The sequence below is a fragment of the Vigna angularis genome, chromosome 3, assembly GCF_016808095.1.
Source record: "Vigna angularis cultivar LongXiaoDou No.4 chromosome 3, ASM1680809v1, whole genome shotgun sequence".
Lineage (NCBI taxonomy): Eukaryota > Viridiplantae > Streptophyta > Magnoliopsida > Fabales > Fabaceae > Vigna > Vigna angularis.
The window spans coordinates 15,714,361-15,738,897 of NC_068972.1; the positions used below are offsets into that span (position 1 = coordinate 15,714,361).

The following is a 24,537-nucleotide window of genomic DNA, read 5'->3' on the forward strand; positions in this document are numbered from 1 at the left end:
AATTATGCATGATATTTAAGATTGAATTGTATGGCACTTGACATTACATGTTAACTTAATTTATTATTCAAAATATTAAGCATGCGATTTTTTTAGTGAAAAAGATTTTTATGCTTAATTGATGTAGTTATCAAATGTAAAAATGTTGGATGAACATGTTTGGGAAAGATTAAAGATAAATATGTTAAAAAATTTGTAGATAAACAAAAGTAATTTAGTTGAAATTTATATAAATTAAATATTTTTAATTTTCTTTATTTTTTTCTTTTTTTGAAATAAAAAAATCTTAAACATGAATCTAAGTCAGATTGTAAATCCTTTTATATATGTTCAATTCCTAATATTAATATTAAATATTTGCAGTTTTGTATAAGAAACAAATATAACTTTTTGTTAAGAGAGGGTGTGTTTTGTGTTCATTGAAGAACTTCTATGGCACGTGAGCGGCTGTTAGATGGTGAAGTTTGATCACGTGAGAGGAGATCGTTCATCGATCTTTGTTTCTGGTTTGACTGTGACGACGAAGCATTTCCTTTGATTTGTTCTGAATCTGAATGGCGACGAGAAATCGCACTCTGCTTTTCAGAAAACACAGAGATGCGTTGAAGGCTGTTCGCATTCCCTCCATCTCTTCGCCGCAGTCCACCTCCTCCCGCGGTGGCGGTGGCCCTGTCATCGAATTGGTCAGCTCTTCGCTTCTCAATCCCAATCGCTCTTACACTCCGCTTAGTACCGATGATCCTGGTAATTCGAGGTGCGCTTCATACAGATCTTACAATTTCACATTTCCATCGATTTTAGTTGTTATCGTGGATCAATTGTCCGAATTGCTTTTTATTTATCAGATCCGTAGCTTTTTAATTGATTCATGAATACGGCGAGGAACTATATATATATAGAACTGGGAGTATTCGCATTTACTCTTGAAGCTCGGCACTCAAAACACGAAGCATACCTGGAAGGAATTTTATATTAGTATTAGTAAAGTATATGTCTGGCATTATCCAGAGTTTTGTGGATTAACCGATGATTTGTATGTGGTGCACTCTTAATTTTTGCTGGTAAATAGAATTACAGGAGAAATGGGTAGTTTCTTCTAAATTTGGGCACTTGTCTTATAAAATTATTATGCATATCTCACTTCCTTCTGTTTTCCACACGTGCATGTTTGAAGTTATTAGATAAGACTTGGAAATGATGTATTGTTCATTATTTCAATGGATACAGTCGTGGTCCAAATGCAGTCAATTTGGGGCTACCTCCTGCGTGGGTGGATTTATCGGAAGAAATATCAGCAAATGTGCAACGTGCACGCACAAAAATGGCCGAGTTGGCCAAGGCTCATGCAAAGGCTTTGATGCCGTCATTTGGAGATGGGAAAGAAGATCAACATGCTATTGAGACTCTAACACACGAGATAACTGACTTAATAAAGAGGTCGGAGAAGAGACTCAGAAGACTTTCTGCTTCTGGGCCTTCTGAGGATTCCAATGTCAGAAAAAACGTGCAGGTACAATTGCAGAACTCTTACAAAATACTAATGGGATAGATGATGGGCTTTTGCTTTTGCCCAAAAACAATGAATTCGTTTGATTCAACTTGAAATCTTTTGGACTCTTAGTTAACCAAGCATGAGACTCTTTCACAGTATCACTGGTATGGTCTGCTGCTTTTATATTTTAGGGGTAATGAAAGCAAGTTTATCTGGTAAAATATGAAGAACCGATACTTGCATCTACTCAAGGTATTGTATCTAATACATATCCAGTATCCGTCATACTTGGATACGTGGCGAATACTACATCCTTTTTATGGATGTTACTCAATAGGAAATACTATTGACACTATTATTGTCTTTAGGGAATATGCTGTGATTAGTGATGACAATGATTTATAATTTATATTTTCTTTTTGGTTGTGTTTAGGAAGCATAGTCTTGCTTTGAATTTTTAGAATTGTAATTTTATTTTTGTTCTTTTTAAGAAGCTTTTATACATATCTATATTGCATGTATCACATTCTCTATATTTTTGTAGTGATCATATCATTGTATTGGATATATATGCATATTGCATTATTGTGCATCGTAGGAGAAACAAGAAGAATTACAACCAGTGCGGGGAGGTTGGAATTAAAAGACTACAATGTTCAACAGAGTTCCAGCTTCTCTATTATCAAATATGGAAACTCCATTTAAATTACTGCCTGGTGTGAACACCCCCGTAAATCAATGGCCCTATACCTTAAGAATGTGGCGACAGAAGGCTTAGTGACAATAACAATACTGTTCAATAACATCCATAGGCATGTAAACATCTTTAAAGATGCATGTACTTTGCTTCAACCAAATAATCACATCATCGCAATCTTTTGCCTCCTTTTTTATCAACCCTTTGGATTATGTAATGTAAAATTGTTCAAAGGCAAAAGGATAGAACCAATATTCTCCTATAGCACCAAAAATTTTGTTCTACAGGACTCCAGTTAGAACGCAGCAGAAAAAGTTATTGCACTGTGAGCTATATACCATGTTCCTGTATACAATTCTGCTCAATTTAGAATTAATCATGTGACAATCTAAGTTAACAGATTCAAATTCAGTTGAGATTATTCTGGCAGTCAAGTATTATAATGAGAACGAAGCAAGGAAGGGATGAGAAAAAGGCCTATGATGACCATTTACTTTTGTACTCTATTCATGTGGCTTAATGATTGCACAGTTTGCATCAAGTCATTCAAAAGTTTAATAGGTGTTTGGTTATGTAACTCTAATATTTAGATGTGCCTAGTTAGAGCTACGTGTATTAGCTTCCATGAATATTGGCGAAATAATAGCCAAACGCATGTAACTGAATTCAAACCAAACAAACTACTTTGCTTGATTAAATTAATCCAAATATCTATGTTGGAGTTGCTTGATTGGGGCAACTGTCACTATCATTGTCATTTATCAATAACCAAAAAGATGATTGGGTTATGCATGAATTGAGTCTATGATAGAGGCTTGACTTTTGAATGTGCAATTTCTATGTCTGAACTTAAGTTTTAACCATTTTCTGCCTTATTCTGGAACTTGCTACATGTACATGTTGAACATTTTCTTACTTTTTGTACTGCATCAGCGATCTCTTGCTACTGACCTTCAGAACCTCTCTGTTGAGCTACGCAAGAAACAATCAACTTATTTAAAGCGCCTCAGACTACAGAAAGAGGTGAGAAAAAAAAGCCTATTGTTGTACCGTTCTTTCCTTGACTAACAGAAAATAAAGTACCATCTTTTTCTGGGCTTTTTTTGTTAACTTGCACAGTTGATTTTATGGTGACAATTCAAAAAACCAAAAACAACACAAGCATGCAAATCAATTTGATTTACTTTATTTAGCTCATTAAATTATATTTCCAATTCTTATCCAAAGTTCTATATGAAAACTTCTTACCATACCGTCAGTTTTATTTTATCTGTTGTGGCCAAATGATCTCATGGTAAATAGTATTTTTGAAGTTTTGGTCTTTAACCAAGTCAAATGGCATCATTAGTCCATTTAACTAACCTCTCCTAGTGGAACAAGACTTTGTTGTTTTTGTGACCAAGTGATTACTTGAAATTTCTTTCAATTGGATAACAAGTAATAAAGTATACTTGATATTTTATTTATGTTGGAGATTTCCACCGAGTGAAGATATGATTAAATTATAATATTTAAGCGGATGTAAAACTCATTTTATAAGTTAATTTTGTGAGTTTGAATTAGACTTGTTCACTTTCTAAAGCGGTATTAAAGTCTATTATAGCAAAGTTTATTATTGAATCACTCATTATTAAACCACTCTCATAGCACTCACAAATATCTAACTCCTCGCTCAAGATGTTCAATTTTCAGTATGAAAGAATGTGTTGAAGATTAACATTAATTAGAGATATGGAAAATTATAGTATACAAGTGGGTGTAACTTTCATTTTATAAACCGATTTTGTGTGGTTGAATTTGGTTTAAAATTCATCTTTTAAAAGTTTTGAAGGAATATTTATAATGAAGGAAACTGTACTGCATTACCTTATTCCTTCACCCGGTGTCTCTTGTATGGAGATGATTTCAATTTTCATGTTATACACATCACTAAATAATTGATGAATTTTGTTTAAAGCTTTTGCTTTTCATTTTATTATATTGCAGGGTCAAGATGGAGTTGATCTAGAGATCAATTTGAATGGAGGTAAATCAAGATTTGAAGATGATGATTTAGATAATATGGTACTTATTTTTCTGTTTCATTGTTTTTTAGTTCACTTATTTGTTTGTTGAGTACAGAATATGTGGGCCCAATAATTTTGTCCTTGCTCAGATTATTGGCTATTTATTTTGCTGGAAGATTAATTGACAAATTATATTGTCCATATGGTCATCACACCCCTGCCGTAGTTTGATATATGCTATTTGATTGCTAATGCTATCAAATTATTCACATCTAGGTATTTAATGAGCATCAAATGGCCAAGCTGAAGAAAAGTGAAGCATTCACAGTAGAAAGAGAAAAAGAGATCCAGCAGGTAAGTAAAAGTTGCATTTATGCACTGTTACTAATGACTTGTTTTGTGTTCTAGTTGGACTTAGAACCTTTTTGTTGTTTGCTTTTATAGGTTGTGGAATCTGTGAACGAGCTTGCTCAGATCATGAAGGATTTATCAGTACTAGTCATAGACCAGGTCAGCAGATACCCTCCTGTGAGGAAGTTGACAAATTTCTTTATTCAACACTTTTTACTCATTAACATCCTCTATACATAGGGAACCATCGTCGATAGAATAGACTACAACATTCAGAATGTTGCAACCACAGTCGAGGATGGGCTTAAACAGCTGCAGAAGGTCCTACTTCAGTTCTGCTATTTTAATTTGGCAGTACTCATTCTCTTATCACTTTTCCCCTATGATAATAATTTGGTTTATGGGACATGCAGGCAGAGAGAACTCAGAAAAAAGGGGGTATGGTAATGTGTGCTACTGTGCTTGTCATCATGTGCTTCGTAATGTTGGTTCTCTTAATCATTAAGGAAATTATTTTGTGATCAGTGGTGATATTCAATTTATTTTTAATATCTGGTCACCCCTCATTTGTGCGACCTTTCATTTGGCACCATATCCATTGTCTACTCGGATAGTTACGCGACTTGTCAGTGAAGACCAAGCAGTTTTGGAGTAGACGAGCCATAATTTTTTTGTATGTAGAGACCATATAAATTCTCTTGGAGTTTTTTTTTTTTTTTCCTTTTACCACTGAGTGGGGAGGTAGGGTGGATTAGGTGTGTAGAAGCACAAGAACTTTTAGAAATTGGTGTGATATAGTAGGAAAGGATACATAAGGACAGAAAAATGTATAGAGCGGTTGTATGAACCTCTACTTGGGCATTTTTTTTACCTGCGGAATGCATAGTTCCTTTTCATACAATTTTTTTCTTTGATTGAGAAAATAAATCTGAATTTATTGATTGATGAAACCTGCGGAACTCGGTGCTCACTTCCTTTTCATATATGTTACTTACTTTGATTAATGAAAGAATTCTGAATTCATGGGTGAAAAGTAAAAATAGTACCGGGTGGAACTGAATGCATACTTTTAAGTTATCTAATATTTATCGTGAATGGTAATTTGTTAGAAAACACTACTCAGATAAAAAAATTGATCGAAAAATATAAAATTGAAAATATGATTGCGTTGAGTAAAGTGAGTTTACAAAAAGTGTAACAATTTTTACACAAACTAAAGAACGAATCTTCCAACTTATTTTTGAAGTTTAGTTGAGTTTTATGCATTATGACTAGTACACATTTTAGGAGTGTTGAATAAAAGCAGATCATCGTGGGCATCGATACCTGGAGTTTGAAACAATTTCACCGCCGCAATTTAGATCCAACTATCTTAGGCAAGAGCTACACTATATCGCTATACATAAACAATAATGCTTTCACAACCAACTTGATATGTATAACTAATTCGTAATACTTTTAATAATAATAAAAATAATAATATACTTTAATAGGACTTATCAATAAAACCATAACGTTACAATCCAATTTTTAAAGTGTGTTATATGGACTTATCAAGTTATTAAATCCATTTTGAGCCAAGAAAAACTAAATTAATTACGAATCTACATTGCATTATCTTGTATCCGCTACAAATAAGCTGTTGTAGCTCGGTTTGATAGAGCACCTAAAACTCAAACAATAAAAGCTTACAACTTTATAAAGCTTTTGTAACTCAGTTTATTACAGCACCCGTTTAATAAATGGAAGCAATTTTTTTTCATTTTAGTTGTTTAAAGTGTCCATATATAAAATTTAAACATGAAATTAAACTATTATCCAATTCAAGATACAACTTTCGTAGCTCAATTTGTAAGAGCATAGCAAGTGGCCTTGAGTTCGAATTTCAACGAAAAGGAATGTTTTCCATTTTAGTTTTTTAAAGTGTCCATATATAAAATTTAACCATGAATTTAACTTTCATCCATTTAACATATAGCTTTCATAGCTCAGTTGGTTAGAGCACCCGTTTAGTAAGCGGGAGGTCTTGAGTTCGACTCTCAATGAAAGCATAATGTTTTGTTTTCGTCACATTATACGTAAATTTGGACAAAATCAGCTTAATTTTTATTCAATTATCAACTAACTTTTGTAGATCAGTTTGTTAGAGCACCATTTTGTCTTTTTTCTTTTGCATTGTTTAAAGCTATTCATAAATTTTAACAAGGAAATTCAGTTTTCATTCAAATCATCAGCAAGCTTTCATAGCTCAGTTGGTTAGAGCACCCGTTTAGTAAGCGGGAGGTCTTGAGTTCGACTCTCAATGAAAGCATTTTGTCCCTTTTCTATATACTACAGCTATGAATTTTGGAATCCATGAGCATTCATATAGATGTGGGCATGTTAACATTTCCACAATGTCCAGCCATTTCAATCACTATCTTTTCTTAGCCCTTATCATCAAATCTGAGAAACTGAAAGATTTTTTGACAAGGCTGGATAAAGTCAACTTCAGATCAGAGGTCAACACGGGAAGTACCTGAGACAATGTGTTCACATCTACCATGGCTCTGTGAGCTAATCCATCCACTTCAACTCTGTAAAACTCGCGAAGGGCAGCCAGTGAAGCTGAAGAAAGGTTTGTTCCTACATGCCAACATATGCAAAGTCAAGATCTTTTCATACCAATGCATCAAGTGTTTCAGTTCTATTCTATGAGAAATGGAGAGAAAGATACCACCAGACTTTATCAGTTGACGTGCCAGAGGAAGGGTGTCCAGAAACAGCCAATTATGAGGAATCTCCATGGAACATCGAATGAACTCGTGCATGAGAAAAGGTGCATCAAAAGCGCGAGCATTTTGTGCAACCCATAACACGTATCCACCATGTTTCTCACGGCTTCTAATGTACTGCAACAAGATGGGTACCAGGTCTTCCATCCTAAAAATATGTCTCTCATCATTGATAATTTTGGAACATGTCGCAAATAAGGAACTTGGAGGCTAACATGATACAGAATAGTCTGTTTCCTCCACGTTTTCGTAGAATTGTTACCACAATCATTTACTCACGCAACCACGCATCAGTCAAATTGAGAGATTATGAAAGGATTAGAAAATTCAAGCAGCATGTCAGAACTGTTGAAATTTTAAGCTGATTTAATTTGTTGTATTTGGTCTCCTTTCACTAATTTGATCAGTAAAAACCAATAGAGAAAAAGGCTTTTACTTTGAGAGGTCAGCAAAACAAGGAACACAACACATTATGTGAAAGATTTATTACCTTGGCACATCAGTTCGGTTCACCATATGGGTAGCAATTCCATGAACGTGTGAATTAGGAACATGGCATTGAGGATTTACAAGAGTTTGGAAAGTGCTGTGCTCGCCACCTTGGAGATCTCGAAGTGCAATATCAATGATCCGATCATTTACTCTGCTATACCCAGTAGTCTCAACATCAAAAACAATAACAGTGAGTAGGTCAGATAAATTTTTATACTGAGCAATTTCTTGCACTTCAGGCCACTGAATTTTCGGGAACTGATCTAGCTGTGTTGTGTTTTCATTCACTGTAGCATTTGGTAAAATCTCCTCTCTAAAACTTTCATGCTTGGTACTTCTTGATTTGGTGTCCCAAGTGGTTTGTTTACTTTCTTCTGCTCTTGTAGTTACACATCTTTTAATCCACTTAGTAGTGAATCCTCTCTCAGGCCCATAAATTCTAGAACCATATAGTCTTATGCTAGATTTGTTTCCATAAATCTTGATAAAATTGCATAATGCTTCACCTTCTCTACATTTGGGTAAGCCATGTATGCTGCATCTGGGTACTAGCGGTAAAGAAAAAATACATGACCTTGTCCTCATCTGAATTCAATAAATGCTGAATTATCGAACACTACTTATACAGTGAGCAGATAGTTACATAGTCAAACAACAACAAAATATGCTAGCATAAATAAATTATATAATCGAAAGTCTCCCAGAAAAACTTACATAGACAGATAACTAGACAGAAACAGAAATGAATTCATGAAAAATGAAAAAAGTGCTAAAAAAAAAAGAAAAGTGGGGTTGGATAGAAGGATTCATCTGATACACTTACATATCATATCCAGCAGTGTACCAAGAGAGAAAAAATCCTAACTTTTCAACCAAGCAGAACACAACATTGCCAAAACCCATTGTCTAAGAACTCAGAATGAAGTCAATGTTGAACTAAAATCGTCTTAACAACAAAATCTTCTGAGAAATAGCGACAAGTTTTCACTCAGAGTATTCCAACAGAATGGAATTAGATGGGATATCATCCCGTTAGGTTCCATTTCTTGTATCCTATTTAAACAATCTAAAAAATGAAATTTAGCATTATTTTAGTTATATAATCTCTGCATCGATACAAAATATGAACATGCATACATAATAGGCAAACAACAAGCTATGTGTAGCAGTATAACGATCATAGTGCATTGTGTCAAATAAATTGCAGTTGCAAAGAGGTGAAAAAATATAAACGGTGGAAAACTTAACAATATTACAATACAGTATAAAATGATAGGTCCGTGACATAATGAACAAGAAAATACGAAGGTCAACTATTTAAAGAGAAAAAAAAAAGTCTTTTTTTTTATGATTTTTTTTTATGTACGAAAAAAATCGCAACTTAGAACTTAAAATGGGTTAACAGAAAAAGAAAAAGCACACAGAAAGGTGAGATGATTTACGGTATGAAACTGAAGAAAGAGATGAAGGGTGCATTGGGGTGGCTTAAAAGAATGAAATTTGAAGACTCACCAGTTCAAAAATTCCCTGGCAATGCAAGTGCAAGGAAGAGGAGGTTTTGAATGTAGCTAGACACAAAAGGAAAAGCATTTGTAAGAACTGCAGAGGTTAACATTGTGAATATCTAGAAACGGAGTATAGGCAACTCGACTACGTTCCGTTTTCCTTTTCACTTTTTCTTTCCATGATTGATTCACCTATTGTCTTATTTCTAGAAACACTATATTTCTACTTATTTTTTAAAATTAATTAGGCATCATTATATTGTAACTTATTTTTTAAAGTTTTTTTTACTTAAAAAATATTCACAAGCAGCACACTTAATAATTCTTCTTTTACTATTTATATTTTTTCCTGGCAGTGTTTGAACTAAATACTTCTTTTTTTTTTAATCATATTTTTTATATTTTTTTTATTGTTTGCATAAATCGTTTTCAAAAACTTGTAAAATAAATTCACCCAAATTTTAATAAATCCTCTTTACTATTTTTATTTTTTATTGTATGGTCATGTAACTAGGACTGAACGGAAAGAATGATGATTGGTTATATATAATTGAACCTGCGAATTTAGACAACACAAGATAAGAGTTGTTCAACCGGACAAGGGTAAAGGCCGAACAAATAATATCAACAACAAAACATCTCTCTAAGAGCTAGTGTAAACCAAGGTTAAGAGTAAATGTTAATTAGTGTGTAATAGGTCGTGATTAAGGTTTTGATAATCCTATGCGCATCTCAAAAACTATAAATAAAGATAAAAATAATAGGTAGGTGATCACATTTATTATAAATTTAAAACCTTGTTTTAACTACCGTCCAAACTAATTATTGGCATCAATGTCTTTAATAGATGCCCCTCAATGGTTTTGAGTATTGACAAGAAACGACTTTGACAAAAGGTGAACAAAATTACTAAACAGCTAAGAAATAAAGTGTGAAGGCTTATTCTTCTGTAGCGTTACTTAGCCCTACATCAAAACACTATTTTACATTATTTTTTTTTAAGTTTTTTTATGGTTATTACATTAATATTAATCCTAGATATTTTAATTTGGTCCGACACAATATATACATTTCAATAACTTTAAGTTTTTTTTAAAAAAATCTTCATTATTTCCAATATTTTTATTTTATCATATTTTTAATTATATATTTTTTAATATAATTTCATTTAATTATATATCAAATGGTTTTTAGATATCATTTTACTTCTCTTTAATATTTTTATTTATTATTTGTTATTATAATAAAAATATTGTTTTGATAACATTTTATATAATTGTTATTATTTTCTAATCCATTATCATAAATATAATTTTATTATTACAATAACATAAAAATATTTCACTTACAATAATATAGCAATCTAATAATTTTTGTCATGAATATCCTCTGTTACCATCTAATATAAATTGAAATTTTTAAATAATAAAATATTCATATTTAAGTTTGAATTATTATTAGATTAATTTTCTTTTTTAGGTAATTTTATTTAAATGACATATTCTGATCTTTATTAATGTATAAAAAAAGAAATATAATTATAATTTAGAGAAATGAAATAAAGAAACACTTTAAATACTTTTAAACTTAAATATTTTTTATAATTTTAAATTTTATTTATTTATAATTATTTTATTTGTAACTTATAATATTTTATATAATTTATTCACTTTTATTAAATTATTATTTGATACTGAATTTATATAATTATAATTCTTGTCTAAATATATGAATTTAATATTAGATTCATTTTAATACTATGTTTCATTCGTTTTTTATAAAAAAATAATTAATTAATATTAAAACATTAAGAAAGTGGAAATAAATACAAACATATATATACTTTTTATATAGTGAGAATGTAACAAAATATTTATACTAAGTAAATACAAAGATGGAAATAAATTGCTACTTTAGGAATGAAATAATGAAACTCTCATCTTGTCCCATTATCAGTTCTATGCCCAAGTTAATTAAAAAAAAAGTTAAGTCGAGTTAACCAAATTCAATCGAGTCAAAAAAAAATCAAGTAAAATTAATTAGAGTTGAATGTTGAGCTAAATAAGTCCGATTGAAAAATTGAGAAAGCCGAAAATCAATACTTGATCCGTAAAAGTTCAGTCAAGTTTATATATATATATATATATATAAAGGATGAACTATTTTATTATATTTTTATTATCCAAATTTTACGCAAACAAAAAATAACATATAATTATAATTGAATTATTGCATTAATAATAACATAAATTCTATAATTATTGCATAAACAACAGCTCTATACTTAAATTTCTCCCTGTACAACGAGGATACGTCAGTGTTCTATCTCAATGTGGTGAATTACTGTTTACAATCATATTCTCACTATTAAACAAAGAATTATTCCTCCTTTTATAAATAATGATTATCTCCTTACATTCAGAAAAAAAATACAAGTTTCTAAAGTAGAAGACGTTTTGACTGTAAAAAGACCCTTTTGCCCTAGCTTAACTAATAGTAAAATGTTTCAAGTTCCTCAGCAGGAGACTGTCCTTGCCACCTGAACACGTTGAGATTAGAATAGACCAATAGCCCAGAATATAAATATAAAGTTGGGGTTACACAATAATTGCACCATAATTAACCAGGACCAACATAACGTGATAATAATAGAACTATGAAGGGGTAAAATAAAGCTTACAAAGGAAGGGGATAAAAAAAAAGAGTCCAAGGTTCCTTGTAACTAATGGGTAGTAGCATTTAGCATTTGCCATTTGCCAAAAAACCAATCGTAATATTAACTGCAATCTATGACATATATAACAAGATAAAAAAAAATATCACAAGACTGAGCATTCATTAATTCTATGGAATGATCACTTGGCAAAAAGAAGACTCTACGGTGGCAAAAAAATATAGCCACAAAGCATTTTACACCATGAGATATGAAATACCAGGCACTGCAAAAATCCAAGCCGGTCCAGCAACCATGTATTTACTTGATGGACCATGTAAGACCCAATGACAATGACAAGACTTTGACCTGTCCCCCAACTGCTGTCACGTCATAATGGAGGACTTTACAGTGATAGACCAACCAAAACTCCTGCAGTTGATGAAATTCTGAATAATCATTGAACAATTGAAGAAAGCATAAAACACATGCAAACTGCCATAACATATTTGATTAGTTTCATTAAATCATAAACAGATAAGATAAGCAAGACCAAAGCCAAATATAAAACGATACCCCAGTAGAGTATGAGCATCTTCTAATTAAAGTTGAATCCACCGGAAGGCACAGCAGGAGCATCATTGTTACCAAAGTTGAACCCTGACTGAGATGCATCCCCAGGAGGCATAGTCTCGTCTTCCTCCTCCAACCAATATGTCTCAAGAATCTTCACTGCCTTTTCATAAATCTCTGTATTGTCATGACTCTGGAGGTTCTCAATTTTCTCCAGCCCCTCCGCGTCATCAATCATTTGGGCATATAGATTCACATCACCAGTGTTGCCAATACTTTTATCAGCTTCTCCCACCTTCAAGATGTTTTCAAGGCCTTCCAAGCAAACTGTTACAATCCTAGGATCGGGACAGATGAGAAGATCACACAAGGGCTTAATACACCCTTGACTTACTAGGAACCTGTAAACCAGAGATAAATAATTCATATCTTGCAAGAAATAAAATCATGATATCATATTAACCTCCTGAAGAATATTAAAAAGCAGTGCTTCTCCATACTTGATTTGTTCGTGGGAACCACCAGATGTAGCATTTGAGATAGCCCAAGCAGCCTCTTTCTTGATATCAAACTCGGCATTTTGAAGTAAGTTGACCAGAGGAGTAATTAAATTAGCCTCAATCACAGCCTGTTATTATCAGGAACCAAACAACATATTATTGCAAGAACATAAAATAAATATCAATTTCTAATTATCATAAAATGAAGAAGTAACTAAACCTGAATCTGCTGTTTATTCCCAGCTGTAATGTTCGATATAGTCCAACAAGCTTCCTTCTTAATGCTTTTTTTATAATTATTGGTCAACAGATTCAGAAGGCAAGGAAGTGCCTGATGATTGATGATAACCTATTGAGCAAAAAACAATAGGTTAAAGCAAACATGAACTAGAAAAAAAAAATCATCAGATAAGAGTTTGATCAGGTGATCTTGGCAGTAACCTATTGAGTTACACCTTAAGAACCAAACTACAGATTGGAATCGTCTAAATATGACATTCCGCATAAAATCCTTATATGTCCAGCCGAGAGAAAGAATTGGCATATGCCTCAAGTAAATAGCATTTCATTTTGATGAATGTTAGTTTGAGGGGGAAGGGAAACCATAAAGATCTAGTAACCTTAAAAAGAAACATTAATGGATAAACTTCTAGATGATAAACACACTAGATGATAAATATATAAAAAGTCATACTGTAGGGCACTTTGCATCAACGGTAAAAAAGAAAAAATGATAAGAAATTCAAAAGGCTAATTGCGAGTAATGTTATCACTGTTTTCCTTATTCTGTATTAGTGTAATGTAAAAAGGCAAAGTCACACACTGTACACAACAACTACAAGGGACATTCTTGAACATAATACCTGTGTCTGCATATCATCTCCAGTGACAATATTTCCAACAGTTCTAAGAGCAGGAATTAGTACTGAAGGGGATGGATGCCTGAAGAAGTGTGGGACAGCATTAAAATGACATATGAGATACATGTCTTAGCATAGTCATTTTTGAGAAGGGAGTACTCACATTAGAAGCTCAACAAGTCGGGGACAAACACCAGCTTCAATCACAGCTTGAATTTTATCATTTGTACCATCAGAAAGATATGACAGTGCCCAACATGCATCAGTCAAGACTTCTTCATCATTTGAATGGATAAGACGTGCAAGAGCAGGCAGTGCAGGTTTAACCTTAAGGAAAAAACTAGTAAAGTAAAATGTATGATCGGTGATATAAAAATAGCAGCTAATAATCAATCAGTAAAAGCATGACACGATTAAGAAAACAACTACTCAATGATATAGCCAATGGGTAACCCTAAAAGTTCTTTTTTTTTTTGTTACTAGTTCAATATTACCGGTTTGCTTCCATGATTGTAAGGACAGCAGTTAACAGTATAATTTGATAATAATGGCCTACTCAAGATGTACACAAGTGCAAATATATTCAACTGGAGAGACTGAAGCTTGGCTCCTAACAAGTGAGTTATCCCACGAACTATAAAATGATGCCAAATACAACAAAATAGAACTGAAATTTTTTTAAAAAAAAAAAACACTGAATAAAATATGAAAGAGCGCTATAAGATAGTGCACACCACTCCCTGTGGCCAGAGCAACCTTAACTTTCCAAATTTCCCTCTCCCTCTCACGACCCACCCTCTTATAAACATACACTTTTTCCCTTCCAGGACCCGGCCAATTCACACCCTGCGAGCTATCAATTCTATTACACTCAGGGTTCACACATCAATCTGAGCCCTTCCTCACAGCCCATTCTATTCCTTATTTCTCCTAGCATAGACATTAGTTTCAGAGCCTGAAAGCATATTTGCAACTTCATAATAGGAGAGGAAATATTTTGTTGATATAAAATAAAGAAAAAACTGAAGAATGTTCATCAGATAATAGGACCAACTATAATAAGGTATAAATATAATGCATAATCACATAAAACTTTAATCTATAAGGTAGATACTAGACACAGAGACTTGATTAACAAGAACATTCAAAATAATAAATTGAGTTATATATAACTGCTTTCCCTTTTAATCATGTGACAGACACGCAAATTTCAATGTTGATAACCACATAAATAATATTTCACCAACCAAGGGTGAGCATTTCATCATATTAACAGAGAATATAATATCTATACAAAATGTAAGGGCCAAAAATATATATTTTTCACCAAACTTAATTATTTATAGAGATTAAGCAATAGATATTTCTATACCTGATCAAAAGGAGGCTGTGGCTTGCCCCTACAGAAGTTAGAAAGTGTCCAAGTAGCATTTCTAAGCATAGAAAGCTTCGCCTGTTCGTTCAATTGAGCTAACAAAGGAATCAATGCTCCATGACCGAGAACAAGGTCACGGCATCTAGGAGAATCCCCAGCAACATTTCCTAATGCCCACACCGCCTATAAATACCCAAAACACCAACAGCAAAATTGTTAAGTTACTACAAAATGCATGACACAAGGCAAATATGCAACTACAAGGTACTGTTGTCTGTCTTCTGTTGTTAGCTACGTATTAATAGTTGATAAACAAAATACCCAGCACAAGTACAAAGCTGACCGCTCAAACCCCATTCCCTTTTTGCAGGCACGTACATAAGAACACCAAACCCACAAACATCCAAATCCAAAAACAGAAAAGTGCTACCCTTTTAATTTCATTAACACAAAAATTATGATCTCAAACTCAAATGTTTTTGGATTTCACAGGCAAATGAAGGTATGTTGAGATATGAATAATATATACCTGTTCACGGACATCATCACTGGGGGAAGCAAGTAGCTTCACGAATATTGGTACTGCCCCATGGTCAATCACCACCTTGGTGTTTTCAGACGTTCCAGAAGCTATATTTGTCAAAGCCCAAGCGGCCTCAAACTGCAACACGCAACAGACAAACAACCACATAAGTAATATTCAAATTACTAATTCAAAAACAAATAAAAAAACAGACAAGCAAAAACCTGCAACTGCGGAAAGTCTTCCCTCATCAGAAATTCGACAAACCGAGAAACTACACCAGTCTGAATAACTTCCTCAATCGGAGGACTTCGTTCTGGCAAAAAGAAAAAAACGGATCAACTAAACCTTCATTAAACTCACCAAACAAATTAAACACAGAGACCAATCCGAACCAATCGAAAGCAGCTTCCTAAACTGAGTCGTTGCTTCGAGCTGCAGGTTATTGTCCTCAGACCAAACACCAGCAACCATTGATGGTAGGTGTTCCAACTGCATCAACATACAACATCCAACCACACTACTTTCATTCAAAAATTAAATAAAGCAAACACAACTATAACGAATTATGCAAATCAACTGAACAATCAGAGTGAGACGAATACACCAACAAAAGATAAAAACGAAAGCAATTCGATAATTGACCTTCTTCTCTACTAAAGTAGAGTGAATGGAAGCAGGAATCTGTTGAGGTTGGAGCCCTTCACGCCTCTTCTTCTGCAAACTCTCTTCTCTGCGGTTCTTCCGGATCTCCACCATGGTGTCTTCTCGCCGTCTCCGACCTTCCTCGGCATCCACCGCCACCTTGTACCGGTTCCGGCGGACCTCGGTCCTGGAGTTCCCGCTTGGGCGATACGACATCGTTTCGGAGAGAATCGACGGAATTTGTACGAACTAAGAAGCAGCGCACCGTTCCTCGGAGTGTTGAACTAGGGAACCTAACGGTACGGTAGGGTTTGGGATAACTGGATATGGGAAAGTAAAGAGAGAATTTTGGGTTTTCTTGAGAGTTTGAATAGGGGAAGTGGAAAGTGAAAGGTTTATATACGAGGGTGGAAGTGGAAGCAGAAGTTGTGATGAAAGTGGACCTGGATCCGCTCACATTTTCGAAAATGCCACTGGTTTGGACTGGACGAAGATGAGGGAAAAGATTACGGTGTTGCACCCTTCACCGCCCCAAGCGCTCATGCACCTCTCCACTATTTTCTTTTATTCCAAAAATATTCTACATTTTTTCACTATTTTTTTTTATTTTAAAATTATCTTATACTTCTCCACTATATTCAATAATATTTCTTTTTTTTCTCTCCACATTAATAGAGCATATAGAGTATTCACATGGTTCATATTTAAATTTGTGATATATTGTAAAATTTTATTTACATTTTCCCTTAAATAAGCTTGATTCAATCTTATTTTCACTCCGTTCAATATTTTTTCTTCTTCAAATCACTTAATAAATGGTAAAATTTTGTTTTAAATTTCTAGAAAAATGTTTATATATGTGTGTTTTTTTACATTTAATCTATAATTTTTAACATTATATTATGTTTTAACTTATCGACATGTTTGACTCAAATAACTTAAATAAAGTATTTAATTTATTAGATAAATAATATAAAAATATTATTAAATACTTAAAATATAAAAGAAAAGTTATTTGTTAAAGATTTGGTATTTATTTAGTTATTTCGTCATTATAAAGTTAATATATAATAATAATAATATATTATTTACTATTAATATTATTATGTTTATTATTTTGTATTTGCATCTAACCTTTAAGTTTATAAAATGGAAGTGGTAGAAGTACTCATATTGAAGTTTCCTCTCAATTTTATATTTTACAATATATCACAAGTTTAAATTTAAGCCATATGAATGTTTCATTAATGTAGAGAGAGAAAGAGAAAGATAATGTTCCATTAATGCAGAGAGAGAAAGAGAAAGATTGTTGAAGATAGTGGAGATGTGTAGGGTATTTTTGAAATAAAAGAAAATAATGAGGAAGTGTAGAATATTTTTGAAATAAAAGAAAATAGTTAGGAGGTGCAAAAGTACTTGGAATGGTGGAGGGAGCAACACCCAAAAGATTACTTCTATAGGAGATTGTAGGTTGTAGACGAAACAAGTTAGAGTTGCAATACTACTTGATTATTTATGAGCACAAAAAGTCACTTGGCCCAAACAATACAAACCCGGCTCATTTAATATTTTATTATTCATATTGCCTTCTTCTTATCTCGCAACCCCGTAATTTTCACTACAATCCCATAACTTTTAAAATCACATTAAATATATTTTAGAAGAAATATTTTTAAACAACCCTTTTTTTTAAGGAGAATATATATAATAGGTTTAGGTACATTCAATAATTTTAAATTTAGCGACCAACTTCACATTTTAATCTTATCATACGAGTCTTTTAAAAACAAAACTATGATAGAATTTCAAACTTCAAAATAGATAATATTTTGAATCCAGAAATTGGTTCTAATAATATTATTTCGACAAATTTAAAATTGAAACAATAAAATTTTTAAACCGTATAATTTTACTTTATGATAGTTCTTTTAAAAATATAATTAGAATTAGATATTTCAAAGTGGAAGATACTTCGAATATAATGATTAACTCTAACTATCTGACTTCGAATATAATAATTAACTCTAATTATTGTGACTTAACGAATTTAAAATCAAAATTGATTTTATATTTGAGAATGAAAACCCCTTACCTCCACTAATGTCATTGATTTGGAATCGGAAAATAACAAATGCATGATAACGTTATAACTTTACATTCCATCAAAAACAATTTATAAATGTTTGAAGCTACTTTTGCTATGAATTTTTTTAAAATAAAATATGGAACTCGTGAAGTTTGTGTGGTACGTACCAGATTTTTAAATCATTAACATATGAAGCATACAACGAAAATGTACGAGATAAGCAGAGTTCAGGTTATTTTTTGTCCATCAATTGTACCGTGCACTATTTACCTTCTTTGTTTTTTAACAAGAAAAAGCAATAGGATAAGTATTCTAAGTTGATGATTCGCGTACGAAACTAATTTGACCACAAATTGTACATGTGATTTTTTATGCTGTGAGAGCGCGAGGACCCATGTTCAGGATCTCTTCACTGCACTCGCAATCAAGTCTAGTAACTTCCACAAACATAAACATAAATATGGACACATTTTGTCTATGGAAACCAACCAAAGCCTACATACTCTAATAGACACATTCTGTCTGTTATGTCTGGCACTGAATTCGGATCAGAGTAGATATTGTGATTAGGAAGGCCTTCATCCCCATATGAAGTTGAGGCATACGGGTGACCATAACCTGCACAAAAAAGGTAAAAGCATACGAACAAGACATTTAATAGGAAAACAAGACAAGGGCTATAACTGAAATGAAACAGCCAAAAAAAGAGTCTAAGATCAGATTATATACCTTCTTGTTCAGTAGAGATATCTAACTGTTGAAGACCTTGCTCTGTAGCATCAAACTGTCTCACTCCTACACATGCCAATGGTGTTGAGCAGCTCAGTGATGTCTTGTGAACTGATATAAGATTATCCATATTTTGGTAAGCATGCTGTTTCATTATTTCCACCACACCCTGCAATTTGAAGAGGATCAAATCACTTCTAACCCACAGGTATAAATACAACAAAATCCTTAAATCTGTGAGAGGGCAGAATACAGCATAAGTGTTTACCTTTTCATCGGAGCTAAGAGTATCAGGGGATACATAATTTTGCCCATCAAAACTCACACCCACAAGGACATAGATGGAATTGAAAATCAAACTCGTCGATTGCTCCGCTGTGTTGTATACAAAAGTCTCGTCGTCATCTATCACACAAGTCTTGACATGTTCAATAATTGACATCCATGATCTCTTTGGAATGTTGCCAACCTTCTACATCTCCAGAGCAATAAATAAACATGAATATGCATATTCTACGTACGAATTTCAATAATTATTTACACATGATAAAAAAAAGGGAAAACCGAATTTTTACCTCAAGTAATGAAGATGGATTTGTTGTGTATAACCGCAAAAGGTCCTTCACGGTGTGAATTCCCTGGAGGGACAGCCTCTTGTGAAATTTTCCATCTTTTGCAATTTGCTTTAATCGCCAGACGTCATCGTTCAGGGAAGGAGGGTAGTGTTTCTTGTACGCTGAAACGACAAAATTTCAGTTCATTGAAATAGTTTTCCAAATAGACAAAGAATAGAATAAAAAATAAAATATCATAGATACAAATGACAATAACAAAAACAGTAGATACGACGTGAAAAGAATAAGATGTTTTTGAGACTTACATTCTCCTCTGTAATCTTTGACCACAAAAGGTTCGCTTCTACCTTCCTTAATGTTAGCTTCATTAGAAGTTGTTTGGATAACTTTGGCTCCCAACCTAAACTTTCTGCTTCGAATCCACCTTGAATTATCCGTGAACATAACTTTATCGATACAACCTACTCCGTTTTTCAATGTTATAAGTCTATCTCCATTCAACAATGGTCTTCGGCCATCTCTCTCACGCAAGATATTCCCATTGAATTCACCTTCGGTCCAATCCTCACTTCCATTGAAACCGAACTCGCCATTGAGGGCACAGATTTCTACCTTTGCAGAGGAGAGGGGACCAACATTAACCACTGACTGGTCTCTGACATCAAAGAGAGCAATTTGAATGGGTGTTTTATCCTCTGATATCACGTTAGAGTGGGTAAAAATTATATCAGGCAATTTATTAGTGAAACGCAACTCAAAGGGCGATGCTCTGGACGTATCACCGCCAATCTGATCAAACCATGCCCTGTAACAAATTTGAAAAGAACATCACATATTAAACATTAAACAAATTAGGAATATATCTTCCAGATTCAGTAACAAAGACAACTAACCACGTAATACAAAGCACAAAACAATTATTTCTCATGAACAGAATTGAGCTAGAGAAACGGACCTTGCAGGTAAGTAATCTTGGATTCTACGTTCCACCTCCTCGCGTACCTAGCTCGTGCATTTATAATACACATCAGTGAAAGGTTAAAGAAAACGTGCATATTCAAATACTTGGTACTGAATAGTAATCGCAATTTAGCAACTGCAAATAGGTAGAAACAGTACACATTTTTACATCATAGTAAGAGACTCGTTAATTTCTTACCACTTTTCGAAAGAAACGTTCAAAGTACAACTCGTAGTCGTTGGGCCACACCCCTGTTCTCAAATTTCTAAGGCCACACCACAACATAACAGCAAAAAAAAAACAAATTTAGAGTTTGTATCAAGCGACATCATAATAAGTGTTACAAATGGCAAGTACCTAAGAGGTGCTTGTTTTGGATCATTATGTTTCTGTCTAGATTGCATAATTGGAATTCTATTAACTCTGCGCTCACCACTTTCATTCCCCTCGAAAGTTTGCTTATTATTTGAGACCATCCAAGGATTTGAAATGAATAACTCAGGCAGTTCTCAGAGATTCCAACGACATAACCCTTAATGGCATATATATAAATGCGAGGAAGATGTAAGGAAGCCTCGTTAAGCAGTGCGCAAACGCGACACGTAAAGAGACACTTGAGAAGCACTTAGTACAAACTACTTTTGTCTTTTATCAACCAAAAGAACAAACATTTGTGGACACTAATGAAACATTGAAAGCATAAAAGCGACCATCGGATTATTTTTACAATAGAAGGAACCACTATAACCATTCTTTGTTCTCCCAAAAGAATTGTGGAACTTTGAAATCAAAATAAATACTAACTAACCGCGTCGTTTGGTAGAAGACATAGTGATGCTGAACTTACGCCTTGGGACCTAGAAAGCGATGGATTGACAATGATTATTGTGAAAACGTAATTTGTGTACGATCATACGACAGGGGTACCAAAGAACATGCAAACGCGCTTTTAAGGTTGGTGAAACCCCGTTACCACGGTGACTAGTGACTATGTTTTTCTCCACCTACGCGCTAACGAAAGAAACACTGAGCACAGCATAACTGCGTTAAATTTTAATTGGTTTTTTCCTTTAGAACTAGATACACAGATTCTATAATTGTAATAGAATTTTTTAACAAATTCTTTATTATTATTGACTTAACCTTGTTGAAATCATAAATTATATCTTATTTAAATTTTGATGATAGTAAAAGAGGTATTAGAGAAGTATATGATAATAACATAATGAATAGAGTATGTATAATTCTGAAAACTCTCTATTTTGTTGATGGGTTGCAAAAAAGCGAGTCAAAGAAATAGCTTGAGAGATGAATGAAGTTATTTTATATTAGAAAAGAAAAACGCTTGCACTGGGCGGTGGTTGGTTGATATAGTCAATTTCAACGAGTCTAGAACTGGCAGAATGAGAAGATGTTAACGAGGCAACGTGAAAGGAAAATATGGTTGAATGTTTTACAGAAACTATTTCACAGAAAGTTCCTGTCTGAGATGGGAAATTTGTATGAACTTCCACCTTCAAAAACCCTAACCCTGTATTTTTATCAGCGATTTCAATAATTTTTTAAAATTAAAATACATAATTTAATTTTTCTTTTAATAGAAAGTTTTATTTTAAAATTCAAATTTATAAATATTCAAATAATATTTAGTAATTTAATCATTTTCAATATGCATATATGTATAATATGTATAGAGAGGAAGTGATCGGTAGTGAAATTTCACTTTTTTATTTCTCTTTTAGTTAACTTTTAAATTATGTTATTTTTAATCATTTGAAATATTTTTTAAAATTTTTTAAGTCTTAATTTTTTTATTTACTCTTCCAAATACCTCATTTCATTTCAAATAATTTTAAATTTATCAAAATAGATAAGTTATTTTTTAAATTGTCTGATTCAAACACACTATAAAATATTTTATTATTGTTTCCGGAAAAATAAAAATTCATTTTTAATACTTAACTAGCATACGGGAAGCTCTGGGAAAAATGCTGTAATTCTACATATATTTCACTCGTTATATATCTAATTTTTGCATTCTATATAATTTTTTTTCTGAGAAATAGTAGTTTCGTACTAACTAAGCATAGTTGAAAACAAAATCTTGAAATTTTCCTCGCGATTGCAGAGTGTGGTGCGAGTATGCTTATTTTTTTTCTGTGTTGGTGATATCGTCATCCTCACAAAGGTTAAGTGGCCCGTAAATTTTATCTCAATTTCTTATTAAATAAATTTGAACGTTTAAAATTGAATTTTATTAATTTTTTTTATTGAGTATTCATAACTTTAATAATTTTTAATCATGTTAATGTGGTTTAGTTTGTTTGGAAGACATAAGTCTTGATAATGTAATTAATATAAAACAATAAATGATTTTTATTATTTTTATTGAAAATATGTTTGATAATAAAATTAAGTATGTCTGATAGTTGTGACGAGATGATAATGTGGTCGTTATAAAGATGATGGGATAATGATATATCTTTAATAAATACTGTGATGGTGTCAAAATATTTGTATATACATAAAAAAAATTTGTAGAACTTAAAAAATATATTTTAAATTTAATTTAATCTTACAAGATTATTTTGTAAGATGAGACATGTAATTACTTATATGTTGTAAACACGTTTTAATTTCTGGTTAATGTGATATTTTCGTGAAAGAATCTTAAATAGATAAAATATATTAAAGTTAAAAGAAAATATTTTAAATTATATATTAATTTATATATATAATTATAGGAGAAGAATCTTAGTCATATTTAGTTCTTATCATGATTTGTCAGTATATATGAATATCGTATAAGAGTAGAGATGTCATTTTGAACTCCTAATCCACGAACTGGCCTTAATCTCCTCTAAATTTAGATCCTATTTTTTTGGTTTATTTAATAGGAAACTTTTCTAAAACTCCAACCTCCAAAATCCCAAATAAAGTGAGCTGGAATATAGCTAGGATGAATTTGATCTCCCTAAAAAAATTAGCTTGCTTTTTCACTCTCTTTAAGTTTTATTCTTAATGTCTTTTACCTTTTAAAACTATTTTATCTTTTCAATGTTGTTACTCAATAATCCTTCGTGGGTTGTCACTCTTCCACGATGCAAAACAAGTTTCTTCTTTCACTCTTCCATGGTTATTCAAATGGGTTCTCATCCTTCATCATCTTTAAGGACACTAATAACTAATTTGTAAAGGATAGAACGACTAACGGAAATTGTGACGATAATGATATCTTAAAGAGACGTAATATTGTGAGATGATGAAGTAAGTAACATTCGTCACACTCTTCTCAACATTTCTTTTTTATTCTTTCCTCCAAAGAATTAAAATTGTGAGTGATGAGATTTTACATAAAACATGAGTTAAGGTTGCTTTCTAGTTTATGCTTATACTAATTTTCTCTTCCATATTTAGATATTTTAATACAACAAGAATAATATTCCATTGATAAAAAATAAATTTAAAATGCATGTTTTCTTCTAACAACAATACTCAACCCCCAGTACTACTCATTTAAGTGTTCTTTAAATTATTTTATAATTTTTCATTGACATATATTTATTTAGATATAATTATTATGAGATTACTCCAATATTGATCATTGACTAAAGTATATCAAGATAATATTATTCAACAATTATCAATACATTACAGATTTTAAAAAAAAACTATTAGTTCTTTCTGTATTTATAAATAGATGTTTCATAAAAAAATGTAACCATTATATGTTTAATTTC

At 32.4% G+C, this 24,537-nt stretch overlaps 4 protein-coding genes and 2 non-coding genes across 8 annotated transcripts; 3 read left to right on the forward strand and 3 right to left on the reverse strand.

Moving 5' to 3' along the window:
* The first annotated feature begins 401 nt into the window (after window positions 1–401).
* Window positions 402–5,446, forward strand: LOC108324176 (syntaxin-43). Its single transcript, XM_017557036.2, has 8 exons — window positions 402–754; window positions 1,228–1,510; window positions 3,123–3,212; window positions 4,176–4,253; window positions 4,472–4,549; window positions 4,640–4,705; window positions 4,787–4,867; window positions 4,960–5,446. Exons 1-8 carry the CDS (start codon window positions 555–557, stop codon window positions 5,065–5,067), a joined length of 984 nt encoding a protein of 327 aa, XP_017412525.1. The 5' UTR covers window positions 402–554; the 3' UTR covers window positions 5,068–5,446.
* Window positions 5,447–6,523: 1,077 nt separating this feature from the next.
* On the forward strand, window positions 6,524–6,597 carry TRNAT-AGU (transfer RNA threonine (anticodon AGU)). Its single transcript has one exon. It is a non-coding gene; the product is annotated as a tRNA-Thr (tRNA).
* Window positions 6,598–6,783: 186 nt separating this feature from the next.
* On the forward strand, window positions 6,784–6,857 carry TRNAT-AGU (transfer RNA threonine (anticodon AGU)). The gene has a single exon. It is a non-coding gene; the product is annotated as a tRNA-Thr (tRNA).
* LOC108325689 (exonuclease DPD1, chloroplastic/mitochondrial) lies at window positions 6,799–9,433 on the reverse strand. Its single transcript, XM_017558785.1, has 4 exons — window positions 9,325–9,433; window positions 7,811–8,397; window positions 7,263–7,468; window positions 6,799–7,171 (listed from the first exon to the last, which is right to left on the reverse strand). Exons 1-4 carry the CDS (start codon window positions 9,400–9,402, stop codon window positions 6,963–6,965), a joined length of 1,080 nt encoding a protein of 359 aa, XP_017414274.1. The 5' UTR covers window positions 9,403–9,433; the 3' UTR covers window positions 6,799–6,962.
* Window positions 9,434–11,684: 2,251 nt separating this feature from the next.
* Window positions 11,685–16,827, reverse strand: LOC108326268 (importin subunit alpha-2). Of its 3 annotated transcripts, XR_008247552.1 has the most exons (12): window positions 16,447–16,827; window positions 16,197–16,293; window positions 16,026–16,117; window positions 15,808–15,939; window positions 15,276–15,461; window positions 14,067–14,230; window positions 13,907–13,985; window positions 13,264–13,392; window positions 13,044–13,171; window positions 12,547–12,944; window positions 12,251–12,402; window positions 11,685–11,856 (listed from the first exon to the last, which is right to left on the reverse strand). XR_008247552.1 is itself a non-coding variant. In XM_017559661.2 (11 exons), exons 1-10 carry the CDS (start codon window positions 16,660–16,662, stop codon window positions 12,569–12,571), a joined length of 1,599 nt encoding a protein of 532 aa, XP_017415150.1. In that variant the 5' UTR covers window positions 16,663–16,827; the 3' UTR covers window positions 11,937–12,402; window positions 12,547–12,568. The 3 variants fall into 3 exon arrangements, 2 of the variants coding, with proteins under 2 accessions (XP_017415150.1, XP_052730104.1); XM_017559661.2 differs by lacking the exon at window positions 11,685–11,856 and having other exon boundaries at window positions 11,937–12,402; XM_052874144.1 differs by lacking the exon at window positions 11,685–11,856 and having other exon boundaries at window positions 11,937–12,419.
* Window positions 16,828–18,729: 1,902 nt separating this feature from the next.
* On the reverse strand, window positions 18,730–21,299 carry LOC108325503 (calmodulin-binding protein 60 B). Its single transcript, XM_017558584.2, has 8 exons — window positions 21,155–21,299; window positions 20,996–21,062; window positions 20,792–20,838; window positions 20,142–20,641; window positions 19,837–19,997; window positions 19,530–19,733; window positions 19,262–19,430; window positions 18,730–19,150 (listed from the first exon to the last, which is right to left on the reverse strand). The coding sequence occupies exons 1-8, from the start codon at window positions 21,271–21,273 to the stop codon at window positions 19,008–19,010; spliced, it is 1,410 nt and encodes a 469-aa protein (XP_017414073.1). The 5' UTR covers window positions 21,274–21,299; the 3' UTR covers window positions 18,730–19,007.
* Between the last annotated feature and the right edge of the window lie 3,238 nt (window positions 21,300–24,537).